Genomic DNA, 24,086 nt, shown 5'->3' with positions numbered 1-24,086 from the left:
TCTCTCCCCCCCCACCACCACCACAGGCTCTGTCTAACACCCCGTGTCTCTCCCCTCTCACCGTGTCTCCCCCTCACCACCACCGCAGGCTCTGTCTAACGCCCCGTGTCTCTCTCTCCCCGTGTCTCTCTCTCACCGTGTCTCTCTCACCACGTGTCTCTCTCGCAGGCTCTGTCTAACACCCCTCCGCTGAGGAACTACTTTCTCGAGGAGGGCAACTACCGCGGGATCCGTCGCCCCTCCGGCGACTCGTCCTTCATGCTGGTGTCTCTCTCCCCGTGTCTCTCTCCCCGTGTCTCCCTCACCCTGTCTCTCTCCTCGTGTCTCTCACCGTGTCTCTCTCTCACCGTGTCTCTCTCTCCCCGTGTCTCTCTCGCAGGCTCTGTCTAACACCCCTCCGCTGAGGAACTACTTTCTCGAGGAGGGCAACTACCGCGGGATCCGTCGCCCCTCCGGCGACTCGTCCTTCATGCTGGTGCGACGCTTCGGGGAGCTGATGCGCAAGTTGTGGAACCCGCGCAACTTCAAGGCGCACGTGTCCCCACACGAGATGCTGCAGGCCGTGGTGCTGGCCAGTCGCAGGCGCTTCCAGATCACGCAGCAGGGTGAGTGGTGGGGGTGGTGGTGGTGGTGGTGGTGGTGGGGGTGGTGGGGGTGGTGGTGGTGGTGGTGATGATGGTGGTGATCGTGACGATGATGATGGTGGTGATGATGATGATGGTGGTGATGGTGATGATGCTGCAGGCCGTGGTGCTGGCCAGTCGCAGGCGCTTCCAGATCACGCAACAGGGTGAGCGGTGAGGGTGGTGGTGGTGGTGGTGGTGGTGGTGGGTGGTGGGGGTGGTGGTGGTGGTGGTGGTGGTGGTGGGGGTGGTGGTGGTGGTGGTGGTGGGGTGGTGGTGGTGGTGGTGGTGGGGGGGGGGTTGGTGGTGGTGGTGGTGGTGGGGTGGTGGTGGTGGTGGTGGTGGGGGGGGGGGTTGGTGGTGGCGATGGTGATGATGCTGCAGGCCGTGGTGCTGGCCAGTCGCAGGCGCTTCCAGATCACGCAGCAGGGTGAGCGGTGGGGGTGGTGGTGGTGGTGGTGGAGGGGGTGGTGGTGGTGGGGGTGGTGATGATGGTGGTGATGATGATGATGATAGTGGTGATGATGATGATAGTGGTGATGATGATGGTAATGATCGTGACGATGATGATGGTGGTGATGATGATGATATGGTGGTGGTGGTGGTGGTGATGACGATGATGGTGGTGATGGTGATGATGATGGTGACAATGATGGTGGTGGTGGTGATGATGATGATGGTGGTGATGGTGGTGATGCTGCAGGCCGTGGTGCTGGCCAGTCGCAGGCGCTTCCAGATCACGCAACAGGGTGAGTGGTGGGGGTGGTGGTGGTGGTGGTGGTGGCGATGACGATGATGATGGTGATGCTTCTGATAGTGGTGAGGATGATGATGGTGGTGATGATGCTGTTGATGATGATGATAATGTTGATGATGATGATGATGTTGATGATGATGTTGATTCAGGAGACCCAATTGATTTCCTCTCCTGGCTGCTGAATGCACTGCACCTCGCACTCGGAGGCACCAACAAGAAGAAATGTGAGTCCACCATTCTCAAACTCGCTCACTCACTCGCCCACTCACCCACTCAGTCACTCGGTCACTCGGTCACCCACTCGGTCACCAACTCACTTGCTCGCTCACTCACTCAGTCGCTCGGTCACTCGCCCACTCGTTCACTTCGCTCACCCCGCTCGCTCGCTCACTCACTCAGTCGCTCGGTCACCCACTCACTCGGTCACTCACCCACTCACCCACCCACTCACTCACCCACTCACTCACCCACCCACTCACCCACCCACTCACTCACCCACTCACTCGCCCACTCACTCACTCGTTCACTCGCTCACCCGCTCGCTCGCTCACTCACTCAGTCGCTCGGTCACCCACTCACTCGGTCACTCACTCACCCACTCACCCACTCGGTCACTCGGTCACTCGGTCACTCACTCACTCGGTCACTCACTCACCCACTCACCCACTCGGTCACTCGGTCACTCGGTCACTCACTCACTCGGTCACTCACTCACCCACTCACCCACTCGGTCACTCGGTCACTCGGTCACTCACTCACTCGGTCACTCACTCACCCACTCACCCACTCGGTCACTCGGTCACTCACTCACTCGGTCACTCACTCACCCACTCACCCACTCGGTCACTCGGTCACTCGGTCACTCACTCACTCGGTCACTCACTCACCCACTCACCCACTCGGTCACTCGGTCACTCACTCACTCGGTCACTCACTCACCCACTCACCCACTCGGTCACTCGGTCACTCGGTCACTCACTCACTCGGTCACTCACTCACCCACTCACCCACTCGGTCACTCGGTCACTCGGTCACTCACTCACCCACTCACCCACTCGGTCACTCGGTCACTCGGTCACTCACTCACCCACTCACTCGCCCACTCACCCACTCGTTCACTTCGCTCACCCGCTCGCTCACTCACTCAGTCGCTCGGTCACCCACTCACTCGGTCACTCACCCACTCACCCACTCACCCACTCAGTCACTCAGTCGCTCGGTCACCCACTCACTCACTCACCCACTCAGTCACTCGGTCACTCGGTCACTCACTCACTCGGTCACTCACTCACCCACTCACCCACTCAGTCACTCGGTCACTCGGTCACTCACTCACCCACTCACCCACTCACCCACTCGGTCACTCGGTCACTCACCCACTCACCCACTCACCCACTCGGTCACTCGGTCACTCACTCACTCGGTCACTCACTCACCCACTCACCCACTCAGTCACTCGGTCACTCGGTCACTCACTCACCCACTCACCCACTCAGTCACTCGGTCACTCACTCACTCGGTCACTCACTCACCCACTCACCCACTCAGTCACTCGGTCACTCGGTCACTCGGTCACTCACTCACCCACTCACTCGCCCACTCACCCACTCGTTCACTCGCTCACCCGCTCGCTCACTCACTCAGTCGCTCGGTCACCCACTCAATCGGTCACTCACCCACTCACCCACTCACCCACTCAGTCACTCAGTCGCTCGGTCACCCACTCACTCACTCACCCACTCAGTCACTCGGTCACTCGGTCACTCACTCACTCGGTCACTCACTCACCCACTCACCCACTCACCCACTCAGTCACTCGGTCACTCGGTCACTCACTCACCCACTCACCCACTCACCCACTCGGTCACTCGGTCACTCGGTCACTCACTCACCCACTCACCCACTCACCCACTCAGTCACTCGGTCACTCGGTCACTCGGTCACTCACTCACCCACTCACCCACTCAGTCACTCGGTCACTCACTCACCCACTCACCCACTCGGTCACTCGGTCACTCACTCACCCACTCACCCACTCAGTCACTCGGTCACTCACTCACCCACTCACTCACCCACTCACTCGACAACTCACCCACTCGTTCACTCGCTCACCCGCTCGCTCGCTCACTCACTCAGTCGCTCGGTCACCCACTCACTCACCCACCCACTCACCCACTCACCCACCCACCCACTCACCCACTCACCCACCCACTCACCCACTCACCCACTCACCCACCCACTCACTCACTCACTCACCCACCCACTCACTCACCCACCCACTCACCCACCCACTCACCCACTCACCCACCCACTCACCCACCCACTCACTCACTCACCCACCCACTCACCCACTCACTCACTCACCCACTCACTCACCCACTCACTCACCCACTCACCCACCCACCCACCCACTCACCCACCCACCCACCCACTCGCTCACCCACTCACTCACCCACTCGCTCACCCACCCACTCACCCACTCACCCACCCACTCACCCACCCACTCACCCACCCACTCACCCACTCACCCACCCACTCACTCACCCACTCACTCACCCACTCACTCACCCACTCACTCACCCACTCACTCACCCACTCACCCACCCACCCACCCACCCACCCACTCGCTCACCCACTCACTCACCCACTCGCTCACCCACTCACCCACTCACTCACCCACTCACTCAGTCACTCACCCACTCACTCACCCACTCACTCACCCACTCACCCACTCACTCACCCACTCACCCACTCACTCACCCACTCACTCACCCACTCACTCACCCACCCACTCACCCACCCACTCACCCACTCACTCACCCACTCACCCACCCACTCACCCACCCACTCACCCACCCACTCACCCACCCACTCACCCACCCACTCACCCACCCACTCACCCACTCACCCACTCACCCACCCACCCACTCACCCACCCACCCACTCACCCACTCACCCACCCACTCACCCACCCACCCACCCACTCACTCACCCACCCACTCACCCACCCACCCACCCACTCACCCACCCACTCACTCACCCACCCACCCACTCACTCACTCACCACTTACCCACCCACTCACCCACCGACTCACCAACCCACTCACCCACCCACTCACTCACTCACCCACCCACCCACTCACCCACCCACCCACCCACCCACCCACTCACCCACCCACCCACCCACTCACCCACCCACTCACCCACTCACCCACCCACTCACCCACTCACCCACCCACTCACTCACCCACCCACTCACCCACCCACCCACCCACTCACCCACCCACCCACTCACCCACCCACCCACCCACTCACCCACCCACCCACTCACTCACCCACTCACCCACTCAGTCACTCGGTCACTCGGTCACTCACTCACCCACTCACCCACTCACCCACTCAGTCACTCGGTCACTCGGTCACTCACTCACCCACTCACCCACTCAGTCACTCGGTCACTCACTCACCCACTCACCCACTCGGTCACTCGGTCACTCACTCACTCGGTCACTCGGTCACTCACCCACTCACCCACTCACCCACTCAGTCACTCGGTCACTCGGTCACTCACTCACCCACTCACTCACCCACTCACTCGACAACTCACCCACTCGTTCACTCGCTCACCCGCTCGCTCGCTCACTCACCCACTCACTCACTCACCCACTCACTCACCCACTCACTCACTCACCCACCCACCCACTCACCCACTCACTCACCCACTCACTCACCCACTCACTCACTCACTCACCCACTCACTCACCCACTCACTCACTCACCCACCCACCCACTCACCCACCCACTCACCCACCCACTCACCCACCCACTCACCCACTCACCCACCCACTCACTCACCCACTCACTCACCCACTCACTCACCCACTCACCCACCCACCCACCCACTCACCCACCCACCCACCCACTCGCTCACCCACTCACTCACCCACTCGCTCACCCACTCACTCACCCACTCACTCACCCACTCACTCAGTCACTCACCCACTCACTCACCCACTCACTCACCCACTCACCCACTCACTCACCCACTCACCCACTCACTCACCCACTCACTCACCCACCCACTCACCCACCCACTCACCCACTCACTCACCCACTCACCCACCCACTCACCCACCCACTCACCCACCCACTCACCCACCCACTCACCCACCCACTCACCCACCCACTCACCCACTCACCCACCCACCCACTCACCCACCCACCCACTCACCCACTCACCCACCCACCCACCCACTCACTCGCCCACCCACTCACCCACCCACTCACTCACCCACCCACCCACTCACTCACTTACCCACTTACCCACCCACTCACCCACCGACTCACCAACCCACTCACCCACCCACTCACTCACTCACCCACCCACCCACTCACCCACCCACTCACTCACTCACCCACCCACCCACTCACCCACCCACCCACCCACTCACCCACCCACCCACCCACCCACTCACCCACCCACTCACCCACTCACTCACCCACTCACCCACCCACCCACTCACTCACCCACCCACTCACTCACCCACCCACTCACCCACCCACCCACCCACCCACTCACCCACCCACCCACCCACTCACCCACCCACCCACTCACTCACCCACTCACTCACTCACCCACCCACTCACCCACCCACCCACTCACTCACCCACTCACTCACTCACCCACTCACTCACTCACTCACCCACCCACTCACCCACCCACCCACCCACCCACCCACTCACCCACCCACCCACCCACTCACCCACCCACTCACTCACCCACTCACTCACTCACTCACTCACCCACCCACCCACCCACTCACCCACCCACTCACTCACCCACTCACTCACCCACTCACCCACCCACTCACCCACCCACTCACTCACCCACTCACCCACCGACTCACCAACCCACTCACCCACCCACTCACTCACCCACCCACCCACTCACCCACCCACTCACCCACCCACTCACCCACCCACCCACCCACCCACTCACCCACCCACTCACCCACCCACTCACCCACCCACTCACCCACCCACTCACCCACCCACCCACTCACTCACCCACCCACTCACCCACCCACTCACCCACCCACCCACCCACTCACCCACCCACTCGCTCACCCACTCACTCACCCACCCACTCACCCACCCACCGACCCACCCACTCACTCACCCACCCACCCACTCACCCACCGACCCACCCACTCACTCACCCACCCACCCACTCACCCACCCACTCACTCACTCACCCACTCACTCACTCACTCACTCACTCACTCACCCACCCACCCACCCACCCACCCACCCACTCACCCACCCACTCACTCACCCACTCACTCACTCACCCACCCACCCACTCACCCACCCACTCACTCACCCACTCACCCACCGACTCACCAACCCACTCACCCACCCACTCACTCACCCACCCACCCACCCACTCACCCACCCACCCACTCACCCACTCACCCACCCTCACCCACTCACCCACCCACTCACCCACCCACTCACCCACTCACCCACCCACCCACTCACTCACCCACCCACTCACCACCCACCCACCCACCCACTCACCCACCCACTCACTCACCCACTCACTCACTCACCCACCCACTCACCCACCCACCCACTCACTCACCCACTCACTCACCCACTCACTCACTCACCCACCCACCCACTCACCCACCCACTCACCCACTCACCCACCCACTCACCCACTCACTCACTCACTCACTCACCCACCCACCCTCCCACTCACCCACCCACTCACTCACCCACTCACCCACCCACTCACCCACCCACTCACCCACCCACTCACCCACCGACTCACTCACCCACTCACCCACCGACTCACCAACCCACTCACCCACCCACTCACTCACTCACCCACCCACTCACTCACCCACTCACTCACTCACTCACCCACCCACCCACCCACCCACCCACCCACTCACCCACCCACCCACCCACTCACTCACCCACTCACTCACTCACCCACCCACTCACTCACTCACCCACTCACTCACTCACCCACTCACCCACCCACTCACCCAACCACTCACCCACCCACTCACCCACCCACTCACCCACCCACCCACCCACTCACCCACCCACTCACTCACCCACTCACTCACTCACTCACTCACCCACTCACCCACTCACTCACCCACCCACCCACTCACCCACCCACTCACTCACCCACTCACTCACTCACCCACTCACTCACTCACCCACCCACCCACTCACCCACCCACCCACTCACTCACCCACTCACTCACTCACCCACTCACCCACCCACTCACTCACTCACCCACTCACCCACCCACCCACCCACTCACCCACCCACTCACTCACCCACACACTCACTCACCCACTCACCCACCCACCCACTCACCCACCCACTCACCCACCCACCCACTCACCCACCCACTCACTCACTCACCCACCCACCCACTCACCCACCCACCGGACCCACTCACTCACCCACCCACCCACCCACTCACCCACCCACTCACCCACCCACTCACTCACCCACCCACCCACCCACCCACTCACTCACCCACCCACTCACCCACCCACTCACCCACCCACTCACTCACCCACCCACTCACTCACTCACTCACCCACCCACTCACCCACCCACCGACCCACTCACTCACCCACCCACCCACTCACCCACTCACCCACCCACTCACTCACCCACCCACCGAACCACCCACTCACTCACCCACCCACCCACTCACCCACCGACCCACCCACTCACCCACCCACCCACTCACCCACCCACTCACCCACTCACCCACTCACCCACCCACTCACCCACTCACCCACCCACTCACTCACTCACCCACCCACCCACTCACTCACCCACCCACTCACCCACTCACCCACCCACTCACCCACTCACTCACCCACCCACCCACTCACCCACCCACCGACCCACTCACTCACTCACCCACCCACCCACTCACCCACCCACTCACCCACCCACTCACCCACCCACTCACTCACCCACCCACCCACTCACCCACCCACTCACCCACCCACCGACCCACTCACTCACTCACTCACCCACTCACCCACCCACCCACTCACCCACCCACTCACCCACTCACTCACCCACCCACCCACTCACTCACTCACCCACCCACCCACTCACTCACCCACCCACCGACCCACTCACTCACTCACCCACCCACCCACTCACCCACTCACCCACCCACTCACTCACCCACCCACCGACCCACCCACTCACTCACCCACCCACCCACTCACCGACCCACCCACTCACTCACCCACCCACCCACTCACCCACTCACCCACCCACTCACCCACCCACTCACTCACTCACCCACCCACCCACTCACCCACCCACTCACCCACTCACCCACCCACCCACTCACTCACCCACCCACCCACTCACCCACCCACTCACCCACCCACTCACACACTCACCCACCCACTCACCCACTCACCCACCCACTCACCCACCCACTCACCCACCCACCCACTCACCCACCCACCCACTCACTCACTCACCCACTCACTCACCCACCCACTCACTCACCCACTCAAACACCCACCCACCCACTCACCCACCCACTCACCCACCCACCCACTCACCCACCCACCTACTCACTAACCCACTCACTCACCCACCCACCCACTCACCCACCCACCCACTCACCCACCCACTCACCCACTCACTCACCCACCCACCCACCCACCCACTCACTCACCCACTCACTCACCCACCCACTCACCCACCCACCCACTCACCCACCCACCCACTCACTCACCCACCCACTCACTCACTCACTCACCCACCCACTCACCCACCGACCCACTCACTCACCCACCCACCCACTCACCCACTCACCCACCCACTCACTCACCCACCCACCCACCCACTCACTCACCCACCCACCCACTCACCCACCGACCCACCCACTCCCTCACCCACCCACCCACCCACTCACTCACTCACCCACCCACCCACTCACCCACTCACCCACTCACCCACCCACCCACCCACTCACCCACCCACTCACCCACTCACCCACCCACTCACTCACCCACCCACCCACTCACCCACCCACTCACCCACTCACCCACCCACTCACCCACTCACTCACCCACCCACCCACCCACTCACCCACCCACCGACCCACTCACTCACCCACCCACCCACTCACCCACCCACTCACCCACCCACCCACTCACTCACCCACCCACCCACCCACCCACCCACTCACCCACCCACTCACCCACCCACCGACCCACTCACTCACTCACCCACTCACCCACCCACTCACCCACCCACTCACCCACTCACTCACTCACCCACCCACTCACTCACTCACCCACCCACCCACTCACCCACCCACCGACCCACTCACTCACCCACCCACCCACTCACCCACTCACCCACCCACTCACTCACTCACCCACCCACCGACCCACCCACTCACTCACTCACCCACCCACTCACCCACCCACCGACCCACCCACTCACTCACCCACCCACCCACTCACCCACTCACCCACCCACTCACTCACCCACCCACTCACTCACTCACTCACCCACCCACCCACTCACCCACCCACTCACCCACTCACCCACCCACCCACTCACTCACCCACCCACCCACTCACCCACCCACCCACTCACCCACCCACTCACACACTCACCCACACACTCACCCACTCACCCACCCACTCACCCACCCACTCACCCACCCACCCACTCACTCACTCACCCACTCACCCACCCACCCACCCACTCACCCACTCACCCACCCACTCACTCACCCACTCAAACACCCACCCACCCACTCACCCACCCACCCACTCACCCACCCACCTACTCACTAACCCACTCACTCACCCACCCACCCACTCACCCACCCACTCACCCACTCACCCACTCACTCACCCACTCACTCACCCACTCACTCACTCACCCACTCACTCACTCACCCACTCACTCACCCACTCACTCACCCACTCACTCACTCACCCACCCACCCACTCACCCACCCACCTACTCACTAACCCACTCACTCACCCACCCACCCACTCACCCACCCACTCACCCACTCACCCACTCACTCACCCACTCACTCACCCACTCACTCACCCACTCACCCCACTCACTCACTCACTCACCCACTCACCCACTCACCCACTCACTCACCCACTCACCCACCCACCCACTCACACCCACTCACTCACCCACTCACTCACCCACTCACTCACCCACTCACTCACTCACCCACTCACCCACCCACCCACTCACTCACCCACTCACTCACCCACTCACTCACCCACTCACTCACTCACCCACTCACCCACCCACCCACTCACTCACCCACTCACTCACCCACTCACTCACTCACCCACCCACCCACTCACCCACCCACCTACTCACTAACCCACTCACCACCCACCCACCCACTCACCCACCCACTCACACCACTCACCCACTCACTCACCCACTCACTCACCCACCCACCCACTCACTCACCCACTCACTCACCCACTCACTCACCCACTCACTCACTCACCCACTCACTCACCCACCCACCCACTCACCCACCCACCCACTCACTCACCCACTCACTCACCCACTCACCCACCCACCCACTCACCCACCCACTCACCCACTCACTCACCCACCCACCCACTCACTCACCCACTCACTCACCCACTCACCCACCCACCCACTCACTCACCCACTCACTCACCCACTCACCCACCCACTCACTCACCCACTCACTCACTCACCCACTCACCCACCCACCCACTCACTCACCCACTCACTCACCCACTCACCCACTCACTCACTCACCCACTCACCCACCCACTCACTCACTCACCCACTCACTCACCTACTCACTCACCCACTCACTCACTCACCCACTCACTCACCCACCCACCCACTCACCCACCCACCCACTCACTCACCCACTCACTCACCTACTCACTCACTCACCCACCCACCCACTCACCCACCCACCCACTCACCCACCCACTCACTCACCCACTCAAACACCCACCCACCCACTCACCCACCCACCCACTCACCCACCCACTCACCCACCCACCTACTCACTAACCCACTCACTCACCCACCCACCCACTCACCCACCCACTCACCCACTCACCCACTCACTCACCCACTCACTCACCCACTCACTCACTCACCCACTCACTCACTCACCCACTCACTCACCCACTCACTCACCCACTCACTCACTCACCCACCCACCCACTCACCCACCCACCTACTCACTAACCCACTCACTCACCCACCCACCCACTCACCCACCCACTCACCCACTCACCCACTCACTCACCCACTCACTCACCCACTCACTCACCCACTCACCCACTCACTCACTCACTCACTCACCCACTCACCCACTCACCCACTCACCCACTCACTCACCCACTCACCCACCCACCCACTCACCCACTCACTCACCCACTCACTCACCCACTCACTCACCCACTCACTCACTCACCCACTCACCCACCCACCCACTCACTCACCCACTCACTCACCCACTCACTCACCCACTCACTCACTCACCCACTCACCCACCCACCCACTCACTCACCCACTCACTCACCCACTCACTCACTCACCCACCCACCCACTCACCCACCCACCTACTCACTAACCCACTCACTCACCCACCCACCCACTCACCCACCCACTCACCCACTCACTCACCCACCCACCCACTCACTCACCCACCCACTCACTCACCCACTCACTCACCCACTCACTCACCCACTCACTCACTCACCCACTCACTCACCCACCCACCCACTCACCCACCCACCCACTCACTCACCCACTCACTCACCCACTCACCCACCCACCCACTCACCCACCCACTCACCCACTCACTCACCCACCCACCCACTCACTCACCCACTCACTCACCCACTCACCCACCCACCCACTCACTCACCCACTCACTCACCCACTCACCCACCCACTCACTCACCCACTCACTCACTCACCCACTCACCCACCCACCCACTCACTCACCCACTCACTCACCCACTCACCCACTCACTCACTCACCCACTCACCCACCCACTCACTCACTCACCCACTCACTCACCTACTCACTCACCCACTCACTCACTCACCCACTCACTCACCCACTCACTCACCCACTCACCCACTCACTCACTCACCCACTCACCCACCCACTCACCCACTCACTCACCCACTCACTCACCCACTCACCCACTCACTCACTCACCCACTCACCCACCCACCCACCCACTCACTCACCCACTCACTCACCCACTCACCCACCCACTCACCCACTCACTCACCCACTCACTCACCCACTCACTCACCCACTCACTCACCCACTCACCCACTCACTCACTCACCCACTCACCCACCCACTCACTCACTCACCCACTCACTCACCCACCCACTCACCCACCCACCCACTCACTCACCCACTCACTCACCCACCCACTCACCCACCCACTCACCCACTCACTCACCTACTCACTCACTCACTCACCCACTCACTCACTCACTCACCCACTCACTCACCCACTCACCCACCCACCCACTCACTCACTCACCCACTCACTCACCCACTCACCCACCCACCCACTCACCCACCCACCCACTCACTCACTCACCCACTCACCCTTCCTGATGACACTTTATTATTGTTGCAGCCATCATCACTCGTGTGTTCCAAGGCTCCATGCGAATCTACTCTAAGAAACTTCCTCACCACGATCTGGTGAGAGAGACACGGGGAGGAGAGAGACACGGGGAGGAGAGAGACACGGGGAGAGAGACACGGGGAGAGAGACACGGGGAGAGAGACGCGGGGAGAGACGCGGGGAGAGAGACGCGGGGAGAGAGACGCGGGGAGAGAGACGCGGGGAGAGAGACGCGGGGAGAGAGACACGGGGAGAGAGACGCGGGGAGAGAGACGCGGGGAGAGAGACGCGGGGAGAGACACAGGGGGAGAGAGACACGGGGAGAGACACGGGGAGAGAGACGCGGGGAGAGACGCGGGGAGAGAGAGAGACGCGGGGAGAGAGACACGGGGAGAGAGACGCGGGGAGGAGAGAGACACGGGGAGGAGAGAGACACGGGGAGGAGAGAGACACGGGGAGAGAGACACGGGGAGAGAGAGACACGGGGAGGAGAGAGACACGGGGAGAGAGACACGGGGAGGAGAGAGACACGGGGAGAAAGACACGGGGGGAGAGACACGCGGAGGAGAGAGACACGGGGAGGAGAGAGACACGGGGAGAGAGACACGGGGAGAGAGAGACACGGGGAGAGAGAGACACGGGGAGGAGAGAGACACGGGGAGAGACGCGGGGAGAGACGCGGGGAGAGAGACACGGGGAGAGAGACACGGGGAGAGAGACACGGGGAGAGAGACACGGGGAGAGAGACGCGGGGAGAGAGGCGCGGGGAGAGAGACGCGGGGAGAGAGACACGGGGAGAGAGACACGGGGAGAGAGACGCGGGGAGAGAGACACGGGGAGAGAGAGAGACACGAGGAGGAGAGAGACACGGGGAGAGAGACACGGGGAGAGAGACACGGGGAGAGAGACACGGGGAGAGAGACACGGGGAGAGAGACACGGGGAGAGAGACACGGGGAGAGAGAGACACGGGGAGAGAGAGACACGGGGAGAGAGACGCGGGGAGAGGGACGCGGGGAGAGAGACGCGGGGAGAGAGACACGGGGAGAGAGAGAGCCGCGGGGAGAGAGACACGGGGAGAGAGACACGGGGAGAGAGACACGGGGAGAGAGACACGGGGAGAGAGACACGGGGAGAGGGACGCGGGGAGAGAGACACGGGGAGAGAGACACGGGGAGAGAGACACGGGGAGAGAGACACGGGGAGAGAGACGCGGGGAGAGAGACACGGGGAGAGAGACGCGGGGAGAGGGACACGGGGAGAGAGACACGGGGAGAGAGAGAGACGCGGGGAGAGAGACGCGGGGAGAGAGTCGCGGGGAGAGAGACACGGGGAGAGAGACACGGGGAGAGAGACACGGGGAGAGTGACACGGGGAGAGAGACACGGGGAGAGAGACACGGGGAGAGAGACACGGGGAGGGAGACGCGGGGAGAGAGACACGGGGAGAGAGACACGGGGAGAGAGAGAGACGCGGGGAGAGAGACGCGGGGAGAGAGACGCGGGGAGAGAGACGCGGGGAGAGAGACACGGGGAGAGAGACACGGGGAGAGAGACACGGGGAGAGAGACACGGGGAGAGAGACACGGGGAGAGAGACACGGGGAGAGAGACACGGGGAGAGAGACGCGGGGAGAGAGACACGGGGAGAGAGACGCGGGGAGAGAGAGAGACACGGGGAGAGAGACACGGGGAGAGAGACACGGGGAGAGAGACACGGGGAGAGAGACGCGGGGAGAGAGAGAGACACGGGGAGAGAGACACCGGGAGAGAGACACGGGGAGAGAGACACGGGGAGAGAGACGCGGGGAGAGAGACGCGGGGAGAGAGAGACGCGGGGAGAGAGAGACGCGGGGAGAGAGACACGGGGAGAGAGACGCGGGGAGAGAGACACGGGGAGAGAGACGCGGGGAGAGAGACGCGGGGAGAGAGACGCGGGGAGAGAGACGCGGGGAGAAAGACACGGGGAGAGAGACGCGGGGAGAGAGACGCGGGGAGAGAGACACGGGCAGAGAGACGCGGGGAGAGAGACGCGGGGAGAGAGACGCGGGGAGAGAGACGCGGGGAGAGAGACACGGGGAGAGAGACGCGGGGAGAGAGAGAGACACGGGGAGAGAGACGCGGGGAGAGAGACGCGGGGAGAGAGACGCGGGGAGAGAGACGCGGGGAGAGAGACGCGGGGAGAGAGACGCGGGGAGAGAGACGCGGGGAGAGAGAGAGACACGGGGAGAGAGACACGGGGAGAGAGACACGGGGAGAGAGACACGGGGAGAGAGAGACGCGGGGAGAGAGACGCGGGGAGAGAGACGCGGGGAGAGAGACGCGGGGAGAGAGAGAGACGCGGGGAGAGAGACACGGGGAGAGAGACACGGGGAGAGAGACGCGGGGGAGAGAGACACTGGGAGAGAGACGCGGGGAGAGAGACACGGGGAGAGAGACACGGGGAGAGAGACACGGGGAGAGAGAGAGACACGGGGAGAGAGACACGGGGAGAGAGACGCGGGGAGAGAGACGCGGGGAGAGAGACGCGGGGAGAGAGAGAGACGCGGGGAGAGAGACACGGGGAGAGAGACACGGGGAGAGAGACGCGGGGAGAGAGACACGTGGAGAGAGACGCGGGGAGAGAGACGCGGGGAGAGAGAGAGACGCGGGGAGAGAGACACGGGGAGAGAGAGAGACACGGGGAGAGAGACACGGGGAGAGAGACACGGGGAGAGAGACACGGGGAGAGAGACACGGGGAGAGAGACACGGGGAGAGAGACGCGGGGAGAGAGACGCGGGAAGAGAGACGCGGGGAGAGAGAGAGACACGGGGAGAGAGAGAGACACGGGGAGAGAGACACGGGGAGAGAGACGCGGGGAGAGACGCGGGGAGAGAGAGACGCGGGGAGAGAGACGCGGGGAGAGAGACGCGGGGAGAGAGACGCGGGGAGAGAGACACGGGGAGAGAGACACGGGGAGAGAGACACGGGGAGAGAGAGAGACGCGGGGAGAGAGACGCGGGGAGAGAGACGCGGGGAGAGAGACACGGGGAGAGAGAGAGACGCGGGGAGAGAGACACGGGGAGAGAGACACGGGGAGAGAGACGCGGGGAGAGAGAGAGACACGGGGAGAGAGACGCGGGGAGAGAGACGCGGGGAGAGAGACGCGGGGAGAGAGACACGGGGTGAGAGACACGGGGAGAGAGACACGGGGAGAGAGACGCGGGGAGAGAGACGCGGGGAGAGAGAGAGACACGGGGAGAGAGACGCTGGGAGAGAGACACGGGGAGAGAGACGCGGGGAGAGAGACACAGGGAGAGAGACATGGGGGGAGAGACACGGGGAGAGAGATGCGAGGAGAGAGACACGGGGAGAGAGACACGGGGAGAGAGACACGGGGAGAGAGACGCGGGGAGAGAGACGCGGGGAGAGAGAGAGACACGGGGAGAGAGACGCTGGGAGAGAGACACGGGGAGAGAGACGCGGGGAGAGAGACACGGGGAGAGAGACATGGGTGGAGAGACACGGGGAGAGAGATGCGAGGAGAGAGATGCGAGGAGAGAGACACGGGGAGAGAGACGCGGGGAGAGAGACGCGGGGAGAGAGACGCGGGGAGAGAGACGCGGGGAGAGAGACGCGGGGAGAGAGACACGGGGAGAGAGACACGGGGAGAGAGACACGGGGGGAGAGACACGGGGAGAGAGACGCGGGGAGAGAGACGCGGGGAGAGAGACACGGGGAGAGAGACGCGGGGAGAGAGACACGGGGAGAGAGACGCGGGGAGAGAGACGCGGGGAGAGAGACGCGGGGAGAGAGACGCGGGGAGAGAGACGCGGGGAGAGAGACGCGGGGAGAGAGAGAGACACGGGGAGAGAGACACGGGGAGAGAGACGCGGGGAGAGAGACACGGGGAGAGAGACGCGGGGAGAGAGACACGGGGAGAGAGACGCGGGGAGAGAGACGCGGGGAGAGAGACACGGGGTGAGAGACACGGGGAGAGAGACACGGGGAGAGAGACGCGGGGAGAGAGACGCGGGGAGAGAGAGAGACACGGGGAGAGAGACGCTGGGAGAGAGACACGGGGAGAGAGACGCGGGGAGAGAGACACGGGGAGAGAGACATGGGGGGAGAGACACGGGGAGAGAGATGCGAGGAGAGAGACACGGGGAGAGAGACACGGGGAGAGAGACACGGGGAGAGAGACACGGGGAGAGAGACGCGGGGAGAGAGACGCGGGGAGAGAGAGAGACACGGGGAGAGAGACGCTGGGAGAGAGACCCGGGGAGAGAGACGCGGGGAGAGAGACACGGGGAGAGAGACATGGGGGGAGAGACACGGGGAGAGAGATGCGAGGAGAGAGACACGGGGAGAGAGACGCGGGGAGAGAGACGCGGGGAGAGAGACGCGGGGAGATAGACGCGGGGAGAGAGACACGGGGAGAGAGACGCGGGGAGAGAGACACGGGGAGAGAGACGCGGGGAGAGAGACACGGGGAGAGAGACACGGGGGGAGAGACACGGGGAGAGAGACACGGGGAGAGAGACGCGGGGAGAGAGACACGGGGAGAGAGACGCGGGGAGAGAGACACGGGGAGAGAGACACGGGGAGAGAGACGCGGGGAGAGAGACACGGGGAGAGAGACACGGGGAGAGAGACGCGGGGAGAGAGACGCGGGGAGAGAGACACGGGGAGAGAGACGCGGGGAGAGAGACGCGGGGAGAGAGACGCGGGGAGAGAGACGCGGGTAGAGAGACGCGGGGAGAGAGACGCGGGGAGAGAGACGCGGGGAGAGAGACGCGGGGAGAGAGACGCGGGGAGAGAGACACGGGGAGAGAGACACGGGGAGAGAGACACGGGGAGAGAGACACGGGGAGAGAGACGCGGGGAGGGAGACGCGGGGAGAGAGACACGGGGAGAGAGACACGGGGAGAGAGAGAGACGCGGGGAGAGAGACGCGGGGAGAGAGACGCGGGGAGAGAGACGCGGGGAGAGAGACACGGGGAGAGAGACACGGGGAGAGAGACGCGGGGAGAGAGACACGGGGAGAGAGACACGGGGAGAGTGACACGGGGAGAGAGACACGGGGAGAGAGACACGGGGAGAGAGACACGGGGAGGGAGACGCGGGGAGAGAGACACGGGGAGAGAGACACGGGGAGAGAGAGAGACGCGGGGAGAGAGACGCGGGGAGAGAGACGCGGGGAGAGAGACGCGGGGAGAGAGACACGGGGAGAGAGACACGGGGAGAGAGACACGGGGAGAGAGACGCGGGGAGAGAGACGCGGGGAGAGAGACACGGGGAGAGAGACGCGGGGAGAGAGAGAGACACGGGGAGAGAGACACGGGGAGAGAGACACGGGGAGAGAGACACGGGGAGAGAGACGCGGGGAGAGAGAGAGACACGGGGAGAGAGACACCGGGAGAGAGACACGGGGAGAGAGACACGGGGAGAGAGACGCGGGGAGAGAGACGCGGGGAGAGAGAGACGCGGGGAGAGAGAGACGCGGGGAGAGAGACACGGGGAGAGAGACGCGGGGAGAGAGACGCGGGGAGAGAGACGCGGGGAGAGAGACGCGGGGAGAAAGACACGGGGAGAGAGACGCGGGGAGAGAGACGCGGGGAGAGAGACACGGGCAGAGAGACACGGGGAGAGAGACGCGGGGAGAGAGACGCGGGGAGAGAGACGCGGGGAGAGAGACACGGGGAGAGAGACGCGGGGAGAGAGAGAGACACGGGGAGAGAGACGCGGGGAGAGAGACGCGGGGAGAGAGACGCGGGGAGAGAGACGCGGGGAGAGAGACGCGGGGAGAGAGACGCGGGGAGAGAGAGAGACACGGGGAGAGAGACACGGGGAGAGAGACACGGGGAGAGAGACACGGGGAGAGAGAGACACGGGGAGAGAGACGCGGGGAGAGAGACGCGGGGAGAGAGACGCGGGGAGAGAGAGAGACGCGGGGAGAGAGACACGGGGAGAGAGACACGGGGAGAGAGACGCGGGGGAGAGAGACACTGGGAGAGAGACGCGGGGAGAGAGACACGGGGAGAGAGACACGGGGAGAGAGACACGGGGAGAGAGAGAGACACGGGGAGAGAGACACGGGGAGAGAGACGCGGGGAGAGAGACGCGGGGAGAGAGACGCGGGGAGAGAGAGAGACGCGGGGAGAGAGACACGGGGAGAGAGACACGGGGAGAGAGACGCGGGGAGAGAGACACGTGGAGAGAGACGCGGGGAGAGAGACGCGGGGAGAGAGAGAGACGCGGGGAGAGAGACACGGGGAGAGAGAGAGACACGGGGAGAGAGACACGGGGAGAGAGACACGGGGAGAGAGACACGGGGAGAGAGACACGGGGAGAGAGACGCGGGGAGGGAGACGCGGGGAGAGAGACACGGGGAGAGAGACACGGGGAGAGAGAGAGACGCGGGGAGAGAGACGCGGGGAGAGAGACGCGGGGAGAGAGACGCGGGGGAGAGAGACACGGGGAGAGAGACACGGGGAGAGAGACGCGGGGAGAGAGACACGGGGAGAGAGACACGGGGAGAGTGACACGGGGAGAGAGACACGGGGAGAGAGACACGGGGAGAGAGACACGGGGAGGGAGACGCGGGGAGAGAGACACGGGGAGAGAGACACGGGGAGAGAGAGAGACGCGGGGAGAGAGACGCGGGGAGAGAGACGCGGGGAGAGAGACGCGGGGAGAGAGACACGGGGAGAGAGACACGGGGAGAGAGACACGGGGAGAGAGACACGGGGAGAGAGACGCGGGGAGAGAGACACGGGGAGAGAGACGCGGGGAGAGAGAGAGACACGGGGAGAGAGACACGGGGAGAGAGACACGGGGAGAGAGACACGGGGAGAGAGACGCGGGGAGAGAGAGAGACACGGGGAGAGAGACACCGGGAGAGAGACACGGGGAGAGAGACACGGGGAGAGAGACGCGGGGAGAGAGACGCGGGGAGAGAGAGACGCGGGGAGAGAGAGACGCGGGGAGAGAGACACGGGGAGAGAGACGCGGGGAGAGAGACGCGGGGAGAGAGACGCGGGGAGAGAGACGCGGGGAGAAAGACACGGGGAGAGAGACGCGGGGAGAGAGACGCGGGGAGAGAGACACGGGCAGAGAGACACGGGGAGAGAGACGCGGGGAGAGAGACGCGGGGAGAGAGACGCGGGGAGAGAGACACGGGGAGAGAGACGCGGGGAGAGAGAGAGACACGGGGAGAGAGACGCGGGGAGAGAGACGCGGGGAGAGAGACGCGGGGAGAGAGACGCGGGGAGAGAGACGCGGGGAGAGAGACGCGGGGAGAGAGAGAGACACGGGGAGAGAGACACGGGGAGAGAGACACGGGGAGAGAGACACGGGGAGAGAGAGACACGGGGAGAGAGACGCGGGGAGAGAGACGCGGGGAGAGAGACGCGGGGAGAGAGAGAGACGCGGGGAGAGAGACACGGGGAGAGAGACACGGGGAGAGAGACGCGGGGGAGAGAGACACTGGGAGAGAGACGCGGGGAGAGAGACACGGGGAGAGAGACACGGGGAGAGAGACACGGGGAGAGAGAGAGACACGGGGAGAGAGACACGGGGAGAGAGACGCGGGGAGAGAGACGCGGGGAGAGAGACGCGGGGAGAGAGAGAGACGCGGGGAGAGAGACACGGGGAGAGAGACACGGGGAGAGAGACGCGGGGAGAGAGACACGTGGAGAGAGACGCGGGGAGAGAGACGCGGGGAGAGAGAGAGACGCGGGGAGAGAGACACGGGGAGAGAGAGAGACACGGGGAGAGAGACACGGGGAGAGAGACACGGGGAGAGAGACACGGGGAGAGAGACACGGGGAGAGAGACACGGGGAGAGAGACGCGGGGAGAGAGACGCGGGAAGAGAGACGCGGGGAGAGAGAGAGACACGGGGAGAGAGAGAGACACGGGGAGAGAGACACGGGGAGAGAGACGCGGGGAGAGACGCGGGGAGAGAGAGACGCGGGGAGAGAGACGCGGGGAGAGAGACGCGGGGAGAGAGACGCGGGGAGAGAGACACGGGGAGAGAGACACGGGGAGAGAGACACGGGGAGAGAGAGAGACGCGGGGAGAGAGACGCGGGGAGAGAGACGCGGGGAGAGAGACACGGGGAGAGAGAGAGACGCGGGGAGAGAGACACGGGGAGAGAGACACGGGGAGAGAGACGCGGGGAGAGAGAGAGACACGGGGAGAGAGACGCGGGGAGAGAGACGCGGGGAGAGAGACGCGGGGAGAGAGACACGGGGTGAGAGACACGGGGAGAGAGACACGGGGAGAGAGACGCGGGGAGAGAGACGCGGGGAGAGAGAGAGACACGGGGAGAGAGACGCTGGGAGAGAGACACGGGGAGAGAGACGCGGGGAGAGAGACACGGGGAGAGAGACATGGGGGGAGAGACACGGGGAGAGAGATGCGAGGAGAGAGACACGGGGAGAGAGACACGGGGAGAGAGACACGGGGAGAGAGACGCGGGGAGAGAGACGCGGGGAGAGAGAGAGACACGGGGAGAGAGACGCTGGGAGAGAGACACGGGGAGAGAGACGCGGGGAGAGAGACACGGGGAGAGAGACATGGGGGGAGAGACACGGGGAGAGAGATGCGAGGAGAGAGATGCGAGGAGAGAGACACGGGGAGAGAGACGCGGGGAGAGAGACGCGGGGAGAGAGACACGGGGAGAGAGACGCGGGGAGAGAGACGCGGGGAGAGAGACACGGGGAGAGAGACACGGGGAGAGAGACACGGGGGGAGAGACACGGGGAGAGAGACGCGGGGAGAGAGACGCGGGGAGAGAGACACGGGGAGAGAGACGCGGGGAGAGAGACACGGGGAGAGAGACACGGGGAGAGACGCGGGGAGAGAGACGCGGGGAGAGAGACGCGGGAGAGAGACGCGGGAGAGAGACGCGGGGAGAGAGACGCGGGGAGAGAGAGAGACACGGGGAGAGAGACACGGGGAGAGAGACGCGGGGAGAGAGACACGGGGAGAGAGACGCGGGGAGAGAGACACGGGGAGAGAGACGCGGGGAGAGAGACGCGGGGAGAGAGACACGGGGTGAGAGACACGGGGAGAGAGGACACGGGGAGAGAGACGCGGGGAGAGAGCGGAGAGAGAGAGACACGGGGAGAGAGACGCTGGGAGAGAGACACGGGGAGAGAGACGCGGGGAGAGAGACACGGGGAGAGAGACATGGGGGGGAGAGACACGGGGAGAGAGATGCGAGGAGAGAGACACGGGGAGAGAGACACGGGGAGAGAGACACGGGGAGAGAGACACGGGGAGAGAGACGCGGGGAGAGAGACGCGGGGAGAGAGAGAGACACGGGGAGAGAGACGCTGGAGAGAGACCCGGGGAGAGAGACGCGGGGAGAGAGACACGGGGAGAGAGACATGGGGGGAGAGACACGGGGAGAGAGATGCGAGGAGAGAGACACGGGGAGAGAGACGCGGGGAGAGAGACGCGGGGAGAGAGACGCGGGGAGATAGACGCGGGGGAGAGAGACACGGGAGAGAGACGCGGGAGAGAGACACGGGGAGAGAGACGCGGGGAGAGAGACACGGGGAGAGAGACACGGGGGGAGAGACGCGGGGAGAGAGACGCGGGGAGAGAGACGCGGGGAGAGAGACACGGGAGAGAGACGCGGGGAGAGAGACACGGGGAGAGAGACACGGGGAGAGAGACGTGGGGAGAGAGACACGGGGAGAGAGACGCGGGGAGAGAGACACGGGGAGAGAGACACGGGGAGAGAGACGCGGGGAGAGAGACACGGGGAGAGAGTCGCGGGGAGAGAGACGCGGGGAGAGAGACGCGGGGAGAGAGACGCGGGGAGAGAGACGCGGGGAGAGAGACGCGGGGAGAGAGACGCGGGGAGAGAGAGACACGGGGAGAGAGACACGGGGGAGAGAGACCGCGGGGGAGAGAGAGACACGGGGAGAGAGACGCGGGGAGAGAGACACGGGGAGAGAGACACGGGGAGAGAGAGACAGAAGTGACCTGGTCATGGTGAACCCTGACCCCTCCCACCATTTCACCCCCCCCTCCCACCCCCCCCCTCCCCTCACCTCCCCCCTTTCCCCCCTCCCTCTCCACCCTCCCCCCCCCTCCCCTCACCCCCCCTCCCCTTCCCCCCTCCCCTCCCCCCCCCCCTTCTCCCCCCTCCATCTCCCCCCTCCCCCCTCTCCCCTCCCCCCCCACCCTCTCCCCCCCTCCCTCCTCCCGTCCCCCCCCTCCCCCTCCCCCCCTCTCCCCTCCCCCCCTCCCTCACTTTCCCTCCCTCCCCCCTCCCCCCCACCCTCTCCCCCCCACCCTCTCCCCCCCACCCTCTCCCCCCTCCCTCCCCCCCTCCCTCCCTCCACCTCCCCCCTTTCCCCCCTCCCTCTCCACCCCCCCCCCCTCCCCTCACCCCCCTCCCTTCCCCCCTCCCCTCCCCCCCTCCCCCCCCTCCCCCTCCCCTCCCCCCCACCCTCTCCACCCTCCCCTCACCTTCCCCCCTCCCTTCCCTCCCCCCCCTCCCCCCTCCCCCCCTCCCTCCTCCCTCCCCCCCCTCCCCCCTCCCCCGCCCAGAGTGTGGAGGAGAAGCTGCAGCTGTGTGAGCAGGAGGAGTTCCGTGAGACGGTGAGTGAGTCGCCCTTCCTGTACCTCACGCTCGACCTGCCCTCGGCGCCGCTCTACAAGGACGAGTTGGAGCAGAACATCATCCCGCAGGTGCCGCTCTTCAGCATCCTGGGCAAGTTCAACGGGGTCAGCGAGAAGGTGAGGGGGGGGGAGGGAGGATGTGGGGGGGTTTACATAAAGCAAAGCAGTGGAAAAAATAACTAAAAAAACCTTTAAAAACCTCAAAAAAACCTTTAAGAAACCAAAAAGAAACCTAAAAAAACCTTTAAAACCCTAAAAAAAACAAAAAAATCTTTAAAAACCTTAAAAAAAACCCCGTAAAAACCCTTTTAAAAACCCTAAAATAACCTACAAAAACTTGAAAAAACCTAAAAAAAACCCTTTAAGA

The 24,086-nt window shown here is 64.2% G+C and overlaps 1 protein-coding gene across 1 annotated transcript in view; it reads left to right on the top strand.

The window, feature by feature from the left end:
• USP39 (ubiquitin specific peptidase 39) overlaps positions 1 to 24,086 on the top strand; it is a gene marked incomplete at its 5' end in the record, with an annotated part of 56,118 nt that overhangs the window by 11,071 nt on the left and 20,961 nt on the right. The window contains 4 exons of the mRNA XM_078885562.1: positions 380 to 605; positions 1,530 to 1,604; positions 13,108 to 13,175; positions 23,648 to 23,836. Coding sequence (XP_078741688.1) covers positions 380 to 605; positions 1,530 to 1,604; positions 13,108 to 13,175; positions 23,648 to 23,836 — 558 coding nt within the window. The remainder of the gene's footprint in view (positions 1 to 379; positions 606 to 1,529; positions 1,605 to 13,107; positions 13,176 to 23,647; positions 23,837 to 24,086) is intronic.

The sequence above is a fragment of the Lampetra fluviatilis genome, unplaced genomic scaffold (genome assembly GCF_964198595.1).
Source record: "Lampetra fluviatilis unplaced genomic scaffold, kcLamFluv1.1 SCAFFOLD_639, whole genome shotgun sequence".
Classification (NCBI taxonomy): Eukaryota; Metazoa; Chordata; class Hyperoartia; order Petromyzontiformes; family Petromyzontidae; genus Lampetra; species Lampetra fluviatilis.
Note: the sequence above shows the minus strand (reverse complement) of the source record. Positions and strands in the feature narration are given on the sequence as shown.